Raw genomic sequence first — 16,894 nt, 5'->3', positions numbered from 1 at the left:
TCCTGTGCATAGATCCTTTCAGGTATCTTAGCACCCTCTTTGCTGCCTTCCAATCAGTTACTGTTGGTGACACACATTTTTTACTCAGGCAATGCACAGCCTGATGAATGTCTGGTCTAGACCAGGTTGTGAGATACAGCAGGCTTCCCACTAAAGACTGATACATAGTCTTGTCACATTCTGCCTGTGCTTGTTTCACCACTCACATATCCTGTTACCATAGGAGAATCCACAACATTTGCATCTATCATTTTAAACTTCTCCAGTAGCTGTTGTATCTTGTCAGGCTGAGGCAAAGAAAACATCCCATCTTCATCTCTGCTTATTTTTACTCCTAGGTAATTACTGATTTTGCCTAGACATTTCAGTTTAAAGCGTTTTCATTTCAATTGCTTTTCAAACTGTTCTATGTCACCTTTATTATTAGCCATCAGACACAAATCATCAACATACAACATTACAAAGACCTCCTTCTGTCCTGAGCATTTAGAAAACAAACACGAATCTGACACGCTCTGTTTGAATCCTAATTGTTTTATGGCTTCAGTCAGGCAATGATTCCACTCCCTTACTGACTAATGTACACCATACAACACCTTGTTTAGCCTCAGGACCATGCTTTCCTGCTTCAACTCAAAGCCAGGAATTTGCTTCATAAAGATTTGTTCTTTTAAAGGTGCGTTTAATTAGGCTGTTTGCACATCATAGTGATACACCTCTAGACCCTTCAACCCTGCCACAGCCAGGGCGGTCTTAATTGTGTCAGCACGAACAGTAGGACTGAAGGTCAGATCAAAGTGCAGATATTTGCGTTGGCAAACCCCTTGCAAACTATTCTTGCTTTACTGTGCCATCAGCCAACTTAAAGACCCACCGGCAACCTATCACAGATTGACACTTTGGAAGTTGAGCAGGAGTGAAAACATTATATTCCTTTAACGCATTCATTTCTTCCTGCATCGCCTTTAGCCATAAGCTCCTCTCTCCCTTCTCCAGAGAAAGTACCTCTTCATAGCAAGCTGGCTGTACCGCTGACACATTATTGACACAATCACAACCAACTCTTTTAGGCGGCACACCTTTGGTGCTGCGTTCAGACCTCCTGACCTCAGTCTCTTCAGAATTCTCTCCTTCTGAAGTGTCAGACTTTACACTTTCCCTTCTTGGGAGAACCCTCTGAAGTTTCAGACCTTACACTCTCCCTTCTTGGAGCCCTTGCTGGAGAACCACTGTTATCTCTGGCTTCCAGCTGCTCATTAATTGGAACAGATATCATGTCAGGCACCTTATCTGAGCAGTGCAACCTTGCCCAGTTGAAACTCTCCAAAATTAGCAGAACAGCTAATTGTTATTCTATTGTAAGTATCAGCAAAACAGTAGGATTTTGCAGCATTCTGATACCCAAGGAACAAAAGTGGTTTGGACTTTTTGCCTCCCCTCCTATGCTTTAAAGGGATATCCACCCAAGCCTTGGCACCAAACACTCTCAAATGCTTCAAGGATGGATTCCTTTTATACAAAACTGTATAGGGATGTTATCAATGCTTGAAGTCCACAACCTATTAATGAGGTAATTAGAAACCTTAATTGCCTCTGCCCAGAACCTAGGCTTTAGATTAGCATCCTCCAACAGAGATTGCATCATGGATTTTAAATATCCTATCCGTCTTTCTGCAACTCCATTTTCCTGGGGGACACAAGGGTTAGCAAGTCTGTGTGAATCCCTTTGCTCTCTAACCACTGGGCTAACTCATTTGACAAGAACTCTCCGCCACAATCAGACTGGAGATTGGCAACTGGCAAACCTAGCTGCCTTTCCACTTTGTTCACCCAGTACTTGATTGTTTTACAAGCTTCACTCTTGCGCTTGAGCAGATAAACCCAGCCAAACCTCGTGTGGTCGTCAACCAGAACCAGAGCCCATCTGTTCCCCGACACACTCTCTTGGAAGGGGCCACAGATATCTACATCGACAATTTTTAAGGGTCTGTCTGTCACCCTCTGGCTGACTTTGGCTACTGGACACCTTCTGCTCTTTACAGATTTACATACAGTACAATCAAGAAAATTATTACATTTGTTTAGCCTCACCTCATTTTCCCCTAGCAAGCTCAGGGTTTTCTGTATTGTTGAAAATGAGGCGTGGCCTAAACGCCTGTGTAACAAATGCACACAATCTGGATGAGGATTTTTGTTTAAAGTTCCCACTGTGCTTGTGGCTTCCCCAGCCCCTCTGCGCACAACATAAACATCCTGCTTTAATTGCCCTTGCAACAGCGTGTCTCCCTCTCTGCTTATCTGGCAGGTGTTTCCTTTAAACTGCACAGAAAAACCAGCCCTGGTCAAGGCAGATATGCTTAGCAAATTATTCTCCAGGAGAGGTACTCAGAGCACATTCTGGAACGTATGGCTTAATTCTGGAAAGTTTAGGCTGCCCTCACACTGGACCTCTAGTTTCCCGTCTGCCAAGCTGACATGCGTTTTAGCAGACTGCTTTGTGTTTGACAGTAAGGAGCTATCTTTAACAAAAATCTTGCTAGCCCAGCTATCAACCAGCCATAAATCCTCACCCTTATTAGTCTCTGCCAGCACTACAGCTGTGTGTGTGGCAGTCTGGAATTGTTTCTTAGCCGTCTTCTTCTTTAATTGGGGGCAATCCTTTCTGAGGTGCTGAGTGCTGCCACAGGAATAACATTTCCTCGCAAAGAGCACACAGTCCTCCCCCTCTTGATTGAAGACGTCATTCCTCCGATCCGTACCAAGCCCTTGCTTCAACAACTTCTGCGCAGAGTAGACATGACTCCCACTTACAGGCTGAATCCGCCGCTGGGCTGAGGTCCTCGGTGTTGACTGTAAATTACCTCGCTGCCAGGGGTGAAAATCCGGGTAGTTAAACTCCTGGGCTGAGGTCTCTGAAGATGGACGAGACGCTGCTCTATCCATCATGGGGTGACTCATTCTCAGCTGGGCTGTTGTCCTCTGAATCCGTCCCTCCTGCCGACGCTCCTCGTCTTCCAGGATTTTGCCGGTAACATAATCACACGTAAGCTGCTCCACAGCCATGCATTCGAGAGAGGCCACGAATTCATCAAAGCTTGCATCCAAGGAACCCAGCATGATGTATACTTTATCTTCGTCTGAGACATTCTTTCCTCTCAACTCTAGCTGCCGAAACAAATCTGCCAGAATTCTCAAGTGCGCCAAGGCAGGCATGTGAGGTGATTTATTAGTCCTGTACAGCCTCCTCATTAGTACAAGTATTGTTCTAGCCGAGTCTCTGTGATAAACGGCTTGCAAAGACGCCCATGCATCCTTTGCGAAAGTTTTGCTGGCAACATAAACAAGCTGGCTATCCCCCAGTCAAAATTATATTGGCAAGTGCCTTCTTATCTTTCTTTTGCCCTTCATTATCATCATCAGCGGGGGTTTGCAGCACAACATCCCATAAACCTTCTCTCTTAAGGTAATGCTCAATTCTCACCGACCAAATACTGTAGTTTTCAGCTTCTCCACTGGGATTGCAGATTGAGCCATCTCACCACTCAATCACTCAGTGTTCCAAAAGCCTCTGGACATCCTGGAAACTTAATTGTGCTACCACTACACGTAACCTGCACAGTGCAGTGAATCTGGGCCCATAGCCCTGATGTGGAAGCAGGCGGATTAGCAGTTATCCAGGACACACCACTAGAACTCCTTGCTTTATAGAAAACAGTGTTGTTTAATTTACAGTGCACAGATAAAAGACAAACAGTCACGTACACTTCTCTCCACCAAACTTCCCAACACAGAGTTACAATTACATAGGCTTATATACAAAGCTCCACCTGAAACCAATAAGGCCAGCTGCAGACCTGGCCACAATATTACATCATCCTTACTGCTTCAAACCGGTTAGTTGCAGTTCACCCTAGAACCTGCAAGGCTATTGCTGCCTCTTGCATCATCCTAGATGCCTCTGATCTGACAGCTACCTGTCAGCTGTCTCTGTCAGATTATTATGGGCAACTTATTACTCTGACAGATTCTTCATTGATGAAGCTCTAGAAGAAGCGCTGGAGGAATGGTGCAACTGGAACAGGATTTTGAGGAGCTGTTAGAGGAAGAAACTATGGAGGGTGCCTGTAAGAGTCCCCAACCTAGCTGGGCAAACTTCGCCAAATCAATTGCTCAGACTTGGATGCAGAAACAAAAGATTTATTGAAGGCTTCAGATAGAGAAGACAGGCTCATGGATTCAAAGTTGCGAGTGACTAGCTTATCGGGGTTACAGTATTTATCTACTACAGGGCATGAAGGTTCACACGCATGGGAGACATGGGAGGTTACAAGGCAAACCGGTGCAACATAAAACATCAAACAGTCCTAGAGAGACAGTGAGGGCTATCTGCATTTCAAGGCCGGAGTCAGCCCGAGGGAGTGAAGGCAGAAGGCACAGCAGGGGAGGAGAGGTGGCACCTGGGCAAGAAGGACGAGGCGGGGGACTCAGGAAGATACACAGAGGTGCGAACTGCTTGTACGAGTTCAAAGAGGGAGAGATAGAAACAGATAGGAGCCAAAACCAGATGGCCCTCACATTCTGCCCCCCTTAAGGCCCCCCTCCCGCGAGTTCGGGAGGTCGAGGCTTCTCGGGATAAGCGCAATGGAATTCATGTACGAGCCGGGGGGCGGCCATGTGGGGGGCTGCAACCCATTCATCGTGCGCGGCGCCTAGATGTTTCCACTGAACAAAGTAAAATAGCTTTCCCTTTTTCCACTTGGAATCCAAGACTTTGGATACTTCCATGTGGGTATCCCCTCCTACAACAGTGGGCACTTCTGGCTTAGAAGGGGGGTGGAACTGGGGAGCGGAGACGAACGGCTTGAGCAGACTGATGTGGAAAACGGGGTGTACCCCGCGAAGGGTTTTGGGAAGATCCAGCTCCGCAGTTACCTCGTTAATGACCCGAGTAATGGGGAAGGGGCCCACATATCGGTCGCTGAGTTTTTTACAGGGTCGGAGGGAACGCAGATTCTTCGTGGAAAGATAAACCTGTTCCCCCACCCGGAGTTCCCATCCCTGTGACCGGTGTTTGTCAGCCTGTTCTTTGTATTTCCGCTTGGCCCGTTCAAGGTTCTTCTGTAGCCAGGGCCAAGTGGAACTGACCGCCTGCACCCATTCCTGCATCTCGGGCACTGCCTCGAGTTCGGGGGAGACGGGGGCGGCACCGAAAGGGCCAAAATCGGTTCCGTATACTACACGGAACGGACTAAACCCCGTGGAGGAGTGAGGGGCGTTGTTGTATGCGTATTCGGCGAAGGGTAACAGGTCCACCCAGTCATCCTGATGGTAATTTACATAACATCGGAGGTAGCACTCGACCACGGCATTCACCCGTTCGGTTTGGCCATCAGTTTGCGGGTGGTAGGCCGACGAGAGCCCCTGTTCCCCCACCCCCATAAGCTTCAGGAAGGCCCGCCAGAATTTGGCAACGAACTGGGCCCCTCTGTCGGAGAGGACCTTCCTAGGAATCGAGTGAAGCCTGAGGACATGGGTGACAAACATTTTGGCCAACCCCTGCGCCGATGGGAGCCCAGCGCAGGGGACAAAGTGGACCTGCTTGGAGAAGAGGTCTGTAACAACCCACAGTACGGTTTTGCCCCTGCTGGGGGGTAGATCGGTGATGAAATCCATGGCGATCACCTCCCATGGCCGGGTGGGGATCTCCAGAGGTTTCAGAAGCCCTGGGGTTTTTCCCCCCCTGTTTTTGGCGGTGGCGCATGTGGGACAACTGCGAACGTACAATTCCACATCCCCTCTCATGCCCGGCCACCAGAACTGCCGCCGTACCAAATGCAACGTCTTGACAAACCCAAAGTGACCGGCCAGTTTGGCCCCGTGGACCAGTCCCAAAACCTCCCTGCGAAGAGAGGCTGGGACATAGAGTTTCCCTTCCTGCACCCACCAGGACTCTCGCTGCTCCATACCGGAAGGGAGCATCTGCTGCTCTGCTTCCTGTAGGGATGCGTCCCGGAGGCGCTGCTGAAAAGCCTCCGGGATTCCCTTGAGCGAGGGACCACTGGGGTGGCGGGTTTGAGACCGGGTGGAGACTGCCAAACCCGGGATCTCTCCCCTTTGCTCAGGAGTGAAAAGAGAGTCCACAGGACGGTCAAAATCGTTGCGGTACTGGGGCAGTCGGGATAGGGCATCTGCTAGGGCGTTTTCCTTGCCGGGTACGTGTTTGAGGGTGAACCGAAATTTGGCAAAGAATTGGGCCCAACGTATTTGCTTGGCGTTGAGTTTTCTAGCCCCTTTGAGAGCCTCCAGATTCTTGTGATCAGTACACACTTCAAACGGGAATTCTGCCCCTTCTAGAAAATGCCTCCACACAGTGAGGGCGTGCTTAACTGCCGCGGCTTCTTTCTCCCAGATGGCCCAGTTGATTTCGGACTGGGTAAACTTCTTGGAGAAATAGGCGCATGGCTTTAAAGCACCACTTTCGTCCCGCTGCAGGAGGGCCCCTCCCATAGCTACATCGGATGCATCCACCTGGACCACAAACGGTTTGGTGCAGTCCGGGTGGGCCAGGACCGGTTCGGACGAGAAGAGTAGCTTCAAGTCCTCAAAAGCCTGTTGGCAGGGAGGGGACCACTGCAGTCGGGCCGAAGGCAAGGCGGCATTGGCACCCTTTCCCTTCGTACGCAGAAGGGAAGTGAGAGGAAGAGCCACTTGCGCAAAGTTGGGAATGAAATTGCGGTAGAAATTGGCGAACCCCAAGAACTGCTGCAGTTGCTTGCGCGTGGTAGGGGGTTCCCAATCTCGCACAGCCTGAACCTTTCCGGGGTCCATTTCCAACCCCTGGTGGGAGATTACATAGCCTAGAAAGGTAATGGAAGGCTGGTGGAATTCACACTTAGACACCTTGGCATATAACTTGTGGTCCCGCAACCGCTGGAGGACCTCCCGCACTAGTCGGACATGCTCTTCCATGGTTTCAGAATAAATGAGAATATCATCCAAAAATACCACCACCCCCCGAAACAACAAATCATGTAACACTTCATTGATTAACTGCATGAACACACTCGGAGCCCCAGAAAGTCCGAACGGCATGACTAAATACTCAAACATGCCAAAACAGCTCGAAAAAGCCGTTTTTGGTTCGTCCCCCTCTTTTATGCGAATGCGGTGGTAGGCTTCTACTAAGTCCAGTTTGGTGAAAATCCGGCCCTCCTTCAATTGTGCTAGCAGGTCTGGAATGAGAGGGAGGGGGTAAGCGTTAGACTGCGTGACAGCGTTGAGCCTCCGAAAGTCAATACACAGTCTCAAGTCTCCCGTTTTCTTTTTGACAAAAAAGGCGGGGGCGGAGTACGGAGCTTTGGAGGGGCGGATGAAGCCCCTCGCCAAGTTAGTGTCCAAATAGTCCCGCAACACTGTCTTTTCACTGGGGCTCATGGGGTACACCTTTCCCTTGGACAACTTGCCGTCCCCAACTATTTCAATCGCACAGTCGGTCTCCCGGTGTGGTGGCAGTTCGTCACACTCCCGCACATCAAACACATCCGAATATTGGGAGTATTCCGAGGGTAGGTTGGGGGTATTGGAAACGGGTCCTGGGGAACCCACTAGGGCGGCTGCCGGGGTCCCGGTCATGCGGTCCCTGTCATGCATGGCGCAGGGATCCTCCGGGAAGGTAAGGGTCCTCTTGACCCAATCAATAGAAGGGTTGTGGCCCCGTAGCCAATTCATTCCCAGTACTACAGGGGCAACTATGGGAGCAATGGTAAAGTACAGCCGTTCCCAATGCTCCCCTACAGTCATGTCTATCGCGGTAGTCCGGTGAGTGACAGGCCCCTTTTTAAAGTCACTCCCGTCCATCTGGGAGAAGCGAAGGGGACCCGGGAGGCGCTTGCGGCGGACCTGCAATTTCCGGGCCGCCTCCTCGCTAATCAATGTGCGGGCGCACCCCGAGTCCACGAGCGCGGGGAATTCTAAAACTGGGCCCCCCGTGGGTAGTGAGAGGTGAACCCGAATATAAACATTATCTTCCTGGGCGCTTACCATCGGTGGAGCTCCTTGCACGAGGGTCGGTGCGGTCTGCTGAGGAGCCCCCCTTACAGCAGACCGACGGCGTTTTTTGCCGGCACATCCCACTCTTCCTCCTCGCTGGATGAGGGGGACGTGGTATTTGTAATCCGTGACTCGGCGGAGTCAGAGGTTGCACTGGCAATCCGGGGTCCCGATGGACCGGTCGAACTGGCGAACTCATCCAGGGCGTGGGCGTGCAGTGCCGAGGGGGTGCTCCGACGTCCTGGAGCGTTGCTTCGGCGTCGCGGTTGACCCTCTGCGGGGGCTTTCTCTGGTTCGCTCGGGACGGGGCGAATGGAAGCCGGGCGTCCGGAGCGGGATGGGCATTGGGAGGCGAAGTGACCCTTTCCTCCACAGACCAGGCACACCCCTGCCTCGAAGCGCTTGCGGCGCTCAGCCGGCGTGGGGCCGCCCCCGCCTGGGGTGCGAGGGTCCCGGATCCCACTTGCCTTGTCTCCTCTTGGTTTGAAGTCGCGGCCGGAACGTTGCTTGGACAGGTTCAGGAGCTGCTTCCGATTTTCGATATCGGCAGCGTGGCGTACCCAACCTTCCACGTCAGGGGGGTTGCCTTGCATAAAGGCCCAATGCTGCAGGTCCGGGTTTAGGCCCTCCCTGAACAACTGCACCCGGGTAGCCTCACTCCAGTCCAGAATCCGACTCGACAGGGACTGGAACTCGCTCGCATACTGCGCCACTGACTTGGCCCCTTGGCGTAGTTGCATCAGAGCGGCTTTGGCCCGCTCCCCCAGGTTCGGGTCCTCGAACCGGTTACGGAGTGCGATCATAAAGTCATCCAAACTCCGTAGCACAGGGGAGCGGAGCTCGTACTGTAACACCATCCACGCGGCCGCTTCGCCTTGCAGGAGGGAGGCCACATACTGGACCTGGGACTCCTCGGAGGTAAAGGTCCTGCCCTGCTCCCGCATGAAAATGTCCACTTGGACCATTAAAAAGGTCAACTGGTCCCCCGACCCATCATACGTGATTTTCAAGTCCCGGCGGGCCGGGGTGCTGGGAGGAGGCGCGGGGGGAGCCGCCGGTGTCCCATCCGGAGGGTTACCCGGCGGGGGCTGTACCTTCAGCGCGTCCATGGCAGCGGCCATCTCCTCCATCACAAGCTGCATGGCATCTATGCGCTCCACCATCGCCTGGCGCTCCTCCTGCCACTGTCTCCGCTCCTCATCCATCAGAGCGTCCCGACGAGCGGGGTCGTCCTCGAACCCCGTACCCGTTAAGGCCAAGCGGCGGTGCTTTGCCTCAGTCCGGGAAAGCGACCAACCTTTCGGCGAGTCCAGCCAAGTGTTAAAGGTGGTCTTGGGACGCGTGCCCAGTCCTGGGCCCGGTCGAGGCGCACCTGGCACCTTCTGGTCCGGTTTGTCTTTCGGGGCCGGCTTGTCCGGGACACCGCTTCCATCCGGGGAGGCCGGAGGGGTCGTTTTTTCCTCGTCGGCTGACATAGCTGTCCCGTAGGGTACAGATGCAGAACGAAGAGGCAAGGACTCGCAACTTAATGTAAGAGTCCCCAACCTAGCTGGGCAAACTTCGCCAAATCAATTGCTCAGACTTGGATGCAGAAACAAAAGATTTATTGAAGGCTTCAGATAGAGAAGACAGGCTCATGGATTCAAAGTTGCGAGTGACTAGCTTATCGGGGTTACAGTATTTATCTACTACAGGGCATGAAGGTTCACACGCATGGGAGACATGGGAGGTTACAAGGCAAACCGGTGCAACATAAAACATCAAACAGTCCTAGAGAGACAGTGAGGGCTATCTGCATTTCAAGGCCGGAGTCAGCCCGAGGGAGTGAAGGCAGAAGGCACAGCAGGGGAGGAGAGGTGGCACCTGGGCAAGAAGGACGAGGCGGGGGACTCAGGAAGATACACAGAGGTGCGAACTGCTTGTACGAGTTCAAAGAGGGAGAGATAGAAACAGATAGGAGCCAAAACCAGATGGCCCTCACAGTGCCCTTGAATGCATGCCCTGGGTTGAAACAATGCTTGGAGAAGGCTGATCTTGGTTGCAGGTCTTTACAAGGGTTCCAACAGCAACGGCTTCTCCGACTCTGTCAACTATTGAAGCAAGATTATCTTCTTCTTCCTTGATGCATCTGTCCAGGGCCGTGCTAGCCCCACTGAATGTGCTCTCTCGTGATCTACTCACTTCCTCGAGCTGATGCCCTTCTTCCAAGGCTTCGTCCGTGTCCAGCTGGTTAAGAACGCCAAGGATGCGTTCTTTGTAGGCCTTCCATTTTACATAATGGTTTGTCATGCGAGTCTTAATGTGGTGCATGTCCTCCAAGGTTGTCATGTGGATGCCCTCACGGAGGTCATCTTGTACCTTTGCCCAGGCACCCTGCATTCTTTCTTGCAGCCTTGCCTTCTCAGTGGCCAAGTGCTCCCTCATCTTGGGTGCCAGCTTCTTAATTCGCCTTTGAGCCTGTGCCATTGGTTCCGATTTTGTGCCTTCTGGGGTGGTGCTGCTTCCCTTGGCATCAGTGAGAATCTCCGGTGCTTGGACTGCTGAGCCTGATCATAACAAGGCCTCTGTGGCAGGATCGGGGTTGCTGCCAATGGACGCATGCACTGCGGAGTCATCGCTATCCAGCATGGTCAAGTGTGATGTACTGGCAGAAAATTCACAGTGGGTAGCCATGTTAGTCTGACTGCAGTAGTAGAAAAGAGCAAGAGTCCAGTAGCACCTTAAAGACTAACAAAAATATTGCCTACAAGAGAGATTATGATCAACCTCATGGAGTTCAGGCATTGCCAAAGCTCACCACTGGGTTGCAGGTGAGAATAAAGCTCGATGACGAAAAGGTATGGTCTGATCCCGCAATAGTTTTGAAACAGTGTCAGACATCATGATCATACCTTGTAGAAACCAGTACTGGAACAATTAGGAGAAACAGAAGACATTTACAACTTGTACCAGAGGAACGTTCAGATACACCACCCACAAAAGCTCTAGAAATTGAAAACCTCGACAACGTGCAAAGCTCACCCATGAATCACCAGACCAGAACTGACTCACCGGTGTCTGACCCTGTCCCAGTTCAATCTACACTCAGCAAATCTTATTCTCCACCTTCAAACCCTGAGAGAATTAACTCAAGAGGTAGAGTGATTCAGAAACCAGAGCTTACAGAGCTTGACCCTTTCCCCCCATAGAAAGCAATAGCACCCCGCAACGAGGCAGAATAAACCCCAGGTGCTATTAGAGGTGGTTGACAGCCTACTCACCACCTCAAGATAGGAAGTTCATAGAGAATGTTGATAGCTTATAATTTAATGTTGTTAGTATACTTAAAATGAAACTGTTGTAAACTCAAAAGAGGGGGAATGTAGTGAAATGTAATCTTAATTAAGGGGTTGGAACAGGGGAGGAGCAACTAAAAGGAAACAGGACGTTAGAAGGAGACTGAGGAAGAAAGAGAAGCAGGCACTCGGAACTGTTGACCTTTTCTTTGTGTTATAGAGTTCAATAAATAGCTTGTTATAGCGATAACTGAAGTCTCTGGCATTAATAAGACAGTGAGAAGACAAGATTCACTGGAAAAGACAATAATGCTAGGAAAAGTTGAAGGTGGTAGGCAAATCCAAACTGAGATGGATTGACTCAATAAAGGAAGCCACGGCCTTCAGTTTGCAAGACCTGAGCCAGGCTGTTAATGATAGGATGTTTTGGAGGTTATTAATTCATAGGATCGCCCTAAGTCAGAAAAAGCTTGATGGCACTTAACACACACATTCAGATATGCATTTCTGTGGAAAGCTTTCATTAATTCAACACTGAATGCTTCAGACATACCACATCTCATAAAGAGCTTTGCCATTCATGAAGTCAAATCCTCAACTTATCTAGAATGTCACATAGTCGTCTCCAACTCCTGCCCCCAAAGAAGTCACATAAACCAATCTAGCTTCCAGTCTACCCAGGATGCACCTGTGGTATCTTCCAAGCTTTCATGAAACCTGGAACAAGGCTGCAAAGCTGCCTCGGAAATTTAATGTGTATAGCTATTGAATGGGCTGCTTTGCGCCTCTGAAACGTGACCAGATCTCAAGACGAAAGAAGCTGACTAAATGGTTAGTTTTCTGCCCGTTGTAAGGATCTGTTATTTTCCTTTGTGAGTAATTTAAATGGCAATTCAGAGGGTAGGAGAACAGGATTTACAGGTGTTTACATATGAAGTCTGCTATCTTATAAGAAACAAAATATGTTCAAAGCCAAAAACAAAGTAACCACATGATCCTATGGATACTTAACTGGAAGTGCCCTGTGGAATCCAGTAAGGCTTATTCCCAAATATGCATGCAGCCTAAAATGTGTAATTAGTTCTTGATACAGTAAACATTAATTCTTACAGGCACATGAATGCTAAAAGGAGATTGAAACAGCTTCACTAATCTCCATGAATAGCTAAGCTACTGTTAAATTAAATTCATAGCTTTCAACAGAAAAATATATATAAAAGGCAAGGGTGCAACAGGATTCGTGTGCATACCTCCTGTTTGTGTTTGATTCTTTCTTTCAGATCAGATGCCACCCAAAGCAAATACTTGATTTCATCTGATGTGTAATTTTGTAGAGTCAGAAGATCACGACCTTTCAACTGCATGCAAGTTTCAGCAGGGTGCCCAAACATATATCTCCTAAAATGACCAAATAAATATATCTCACAATTCAACATTTGGTCTTTAAATACTATCAATGCCACATAATCAGCTATGGTTGGTCCCAAGCAGCCTGTGGCCAATGTACAGGTAATCCAGAGTACCTGATAAGAAGCACACCTAGGGTTGCCAGGTCCCTCTTCGCCACCAGAGGGAGGTTTGGGGGGCGGAGCCTGAGGAGGACAGGGTTTGGGGAGGGACTTCAATGCCATAGGGTCCAATTGCCAAAGTGGCCTTTTTCTCCAGGTGAACTGATCTCTATGGCTGGCGATCAGTTGCAATAGCGGGAGATCTCCAGCTACTACCTGGAGGTTGGCAACCCTAAGCACACACTAAATCCCTGCCTAGACAACATATCATGATATATACTTCCATGATATACTCTGGAAGGCTGACCAGTAGGGGTTTGTGTCGGTGCAGTAGGGTTGCCAGGTCCCTCTTCGCTACTGGTGGGAGGTTTTGGGGGCAGAGTCTGAGGAGGGCAGTGTTTGGGGAGGGACTTCAATGCCAAAGAGTCCAATTGCCAAACGGCCATTTTCTCCAGGTGAACTGATCTCTATCGGCTGAAGATCTGTTGTAATAACAGGAGATTTCCAGCTAGTACCTGGAGGTTGGCAACCCTACTTTGCATGGACTGATGGTTTTGTGATCTCACTGTGGTATTGACGTAAATCTCTGTACACAAGTGAATTGCAGAATGTAACACAACTTCTTTATTGCAGCTAAATTCAGACTAATACAGAAACTGAAAGCAAGAAAAGAGAACAGTCCAGAGGGTGGAGTTTTCCTCCAACCCATAATCAGGTTTCAGTTAATGCTTTACTATCCATTTTACTACAGATGAATATGACATATTAAAAATATTTCTGCTATTGACTTCCACAGGACAGTTTTATTGGATATGCAGCTGAGGTGGGAGCAGAAAACTCCTCTACCTTCAACCCAGGTTTAGTAAGGGTACACGTTCACCTGTACTGAAGCTTGAAAATATGAGCATTGCCCTATCTTCACAAAATGGTGATTGAGTGTATTGGGAGGATTGTGTGTAATGCGCTGTCCAGATACACAAGGTGGGAATGGCAAAAATGTAATGATTGAAAAGTAGGGTTACCATCTCTGGGCTGGGAAACTCCTGGAGATTTGGGGGTGGTGCTTGTGGAGGGGAAGATTGGGGAGGGATTTCACCTAGAATCTATATACAGTACAATTTGCTCTTCAAAGCTGCCATTTCCACCAGGGGGGAACTGATCTGTGTAGTCTTGAGAACAGCTGTAATTCCAGAAGCACTCTAGGACCCAACTGGAGTTCTGCAGGCATACAGGGCCAGGGGTGGGGTAATGGTGGTAGTAGTGGTATCAGAAAAGGAACTGGGGTGGGGGGGGTTACATAAATAGGCCAGCTTTGTTCTCAGAGGTTTCCATCTTGTTCTAAGAGACACTGCTGGAGGAGAGGAAAACCTGCCTCTGACCTGAGTACATTTAACAACACGTTCCCTCACTTCCATTCTTATGCCAAACACAACTCTCTTATTTTCTCCTACATATGTCTGCGGCTCAAGTTGGCTTACATGGGATGAAGTAAATCAGCTGCAATTAATACGCATGTCGGGAAGGCAAGTACTGATGTTGCCAGGATTGGGTGGCAGGTTTAGACTACAACCCATTGTCTTTCATTGTTTATTTATACATTTGTATTTCATTCTTTTTTCCAAGGAGCCCATAACGGTGTACATGATTTGCCTCTCCTGTTTGACCTCAGAACAACACTGTGACTTACATTAAGCTGAGACAAAATGACTGAGACAAAAAACCACCCACTGTGCTTCATAGCTGAGCGGGGATTTTAACCCAGGCCCTAGTCTAACACTCCAGCCACTACACCATACTTGCTCTTCGGTGATATCTCCGATTGCGTGGCTGGTTTAGATAGCAATCCAAGGGTGCCTCTTAGTGCAACACTTTTTCTCACATAAGCAAATGGCTACTATGTGAAAAAGTCAAACGCTGTTGGGGACACCAGTGAGGGTTAAGGGTGAGCAGATAATTTGTTAGTAGCAGCAAAGTTATTTCAAAGTTATTTTTGCAAAATTATTTCAATAATTAATAAAATTACTCACTTGATTAATGTAACTAGTTTACACAAAGATACAATTCTTGTCAAACAACATACACATTTTTCCAGTCTGCAATATCTAGGAAATTAATTCATGTCATTCAGACCATGGTCATATTAATAGCATTTCAATATCTGGTTAATACCAATTTTGCTGCCACTAACAAATTCTCTATTCGTAGTTTATCAGACAACTGGAAATAAAAACAGTTAGTAAAACAATTAGTAGATCCAATTATTCCACTTCCTCCTGTGGGCTATTTATAGTTTCTCTATTCTCCCCCAAGTCATCTGATCACATCTTTGTCAGAAATGAAAAAAGTCAACACCGTTTCTAAATTGAAAGACACAATTCATTGGGAATGAAATGCAGCTACATTTTTCTCTCCAGTGCTGCGTAAAATTGTAGAATAAAAATCTGTAAACAGAAAGTGAAATGGTAGTAATAGCTTTGACAATTTTTACTGTATTGTATACTGGACTGTTTAGCTTTGAGTTTTACTGCATTGATCTTAATTTTGTGGTTTTGTAATGCTACTAAGCAAAAGTGGCATGCTGTATTGTTTTTTTTAGAAATGTGGAGGGCTATGATTTGGACTAGATGGCCCAGGACCAATCCCAGCTCAAAAATATGATGTGTTTGGATTAAACACTTACCGAACATATTGCCCCAGGTGCATGCTGATCTTGTTTGCATTTCCAGAACTGCATAGGAACCTAAAATTAAACAGCATATTTATTCAATGCTATTGTCCTAACTGAAGTTATGAAAGAGGATATGCCTTTCCTTGCAGGGAAAGAGCAAAGGTAAAAGTGCATGAGACCACGTTATCTCTAACGTTTACCTGAGGGACCTGCCCAGGGCTAGTGTGATATGTTACCTTATGCAAATACTAAAGATAAATGTCATTAGTTAGGTGGATTGCAAAATCCTTAGGTTGTGTCATTATCACATGGCCGATTGGGACACCACCAATTTTTAGTTATCATTTTTTTTGTATGCATCGATTTAGCATAGTTTTATTATGTATATTTATTATTAATCCAGAATTTTATTAAGCTAATATTTCCTTTTATTATGTATCTGTGGTATCCTTGACATGTTTGTAATGGGCTATGGCTAAATGCAAATAAAACCATTCAAAAATTCATTATCACATGGGACTAAGATGAAACATTGTAGCAATATCTATGGCCCTATTTAGACATTTACTAAGTATCATTTCATAATGGAGGATTTTTTTTTTACTTTTAAGCTACAATGCAATCCTAAATATGTATACTCAGATGCAAATCCCTAAAAAATGGGTTTAGGATTGCAGCCATGCCATATGTGATGTAGGCACCCCATGCAGACACCCAGTTCACACAATCTTCCACCCTTTTCAAGATAGAAGAACCATACAAACCACATAGGGTTGCCAACTTCAGGTTAGGAAATTCCGGAGATTAGGGGGTGGTGCCTGGGAAACACAGAGTTTGGAGAGGAGAGGGAGGTCAGTGGGGATTTGATACCATAGCATAGGTACCTGATATGCAGGGCCGGATTTAGATGAAGAGAGGCCCTCGGCTATTCCGCTTGTGAGGCCCCTCCCAATCCCCCCACACTCACGGCTAGAGGAAGATGGAAGAGTGTTTGAAACAAAATTCAGTGAAGGCCAGGATGATGACAGGTGTTTAAAATTCCACAATTCCTCCTCTAAAGGACATAAGAGATTATTGTTAAAATACTGTGGTGATATGGGGAGGGGGGGAGCATAAATGTTAAAATTAACACTGTGGAAAACCTTTGCTATAACCGAACTTTGTAAACATTTTGTGGAATAAGCAGGCATTTTTAGGAAAATGAAATTGTAAGTTTACTGTTATATTCTTTTAAAATACGTATTAAGAAATAAGGAAACTACAATAATCAAATACACTAAGACGGCAAAGGGTTTTTTCTAGCCTTTCTCATAGCAAAATCATCCAAAAGTTCATCAAAATTTGTTTGTCGAAGTTTGTCACTTTCAGTGCACAGAATGTTAAGTGCAAACAAC

General features: G+C 47.8%; 1 protein-coding gene across 1 annotated transcript in view; it reads right to left on the bottom strand.

Moving 5' to 3' along the window:
• The window catches only part of OTC (ornithine transcarbamylase), a 77,503-nt gene extending 61,914 nt beyond the window's left edge, over positions 1-15,589 (bottom strand). The window contains exons 1-2 of the mRNA XM_056862049.1: positions 15,513-15,589; positions 12,575-12,719 (exon numbers count right to left, since the gene is read on the bottom strand). Coding sequence (XP_056718027.1) covers positions 12,575-12,719; positions 15,513-15,589 — 222 coding nt within the window. The remainder of the gene's footprint in view (positions 1-12,574; positions 12,720-15,512) is intronic.
• Positions 15,590-16,894: the final 1,305 nt, after the last annotated feature.

Source organism: Euleptes europaea, chromosome 16, assembly GCF_029931775.1.
Source record: "Euleptes europaea isolate rEulEur1 chromosome 16, rEulEur1.hap1, whole genome shotgun sequence".
Lineage (NCBI taxonomy): Eukaryota > Metazoa > Chordata > Lepidosauria > Squamata > Sphaerodactylidae > Euleptes > Euleptes europaea.
Note: the sequence above shows the minus strand (reverse complement) of the source record. Positions and strands in the feature narration are given on the sequence as shown.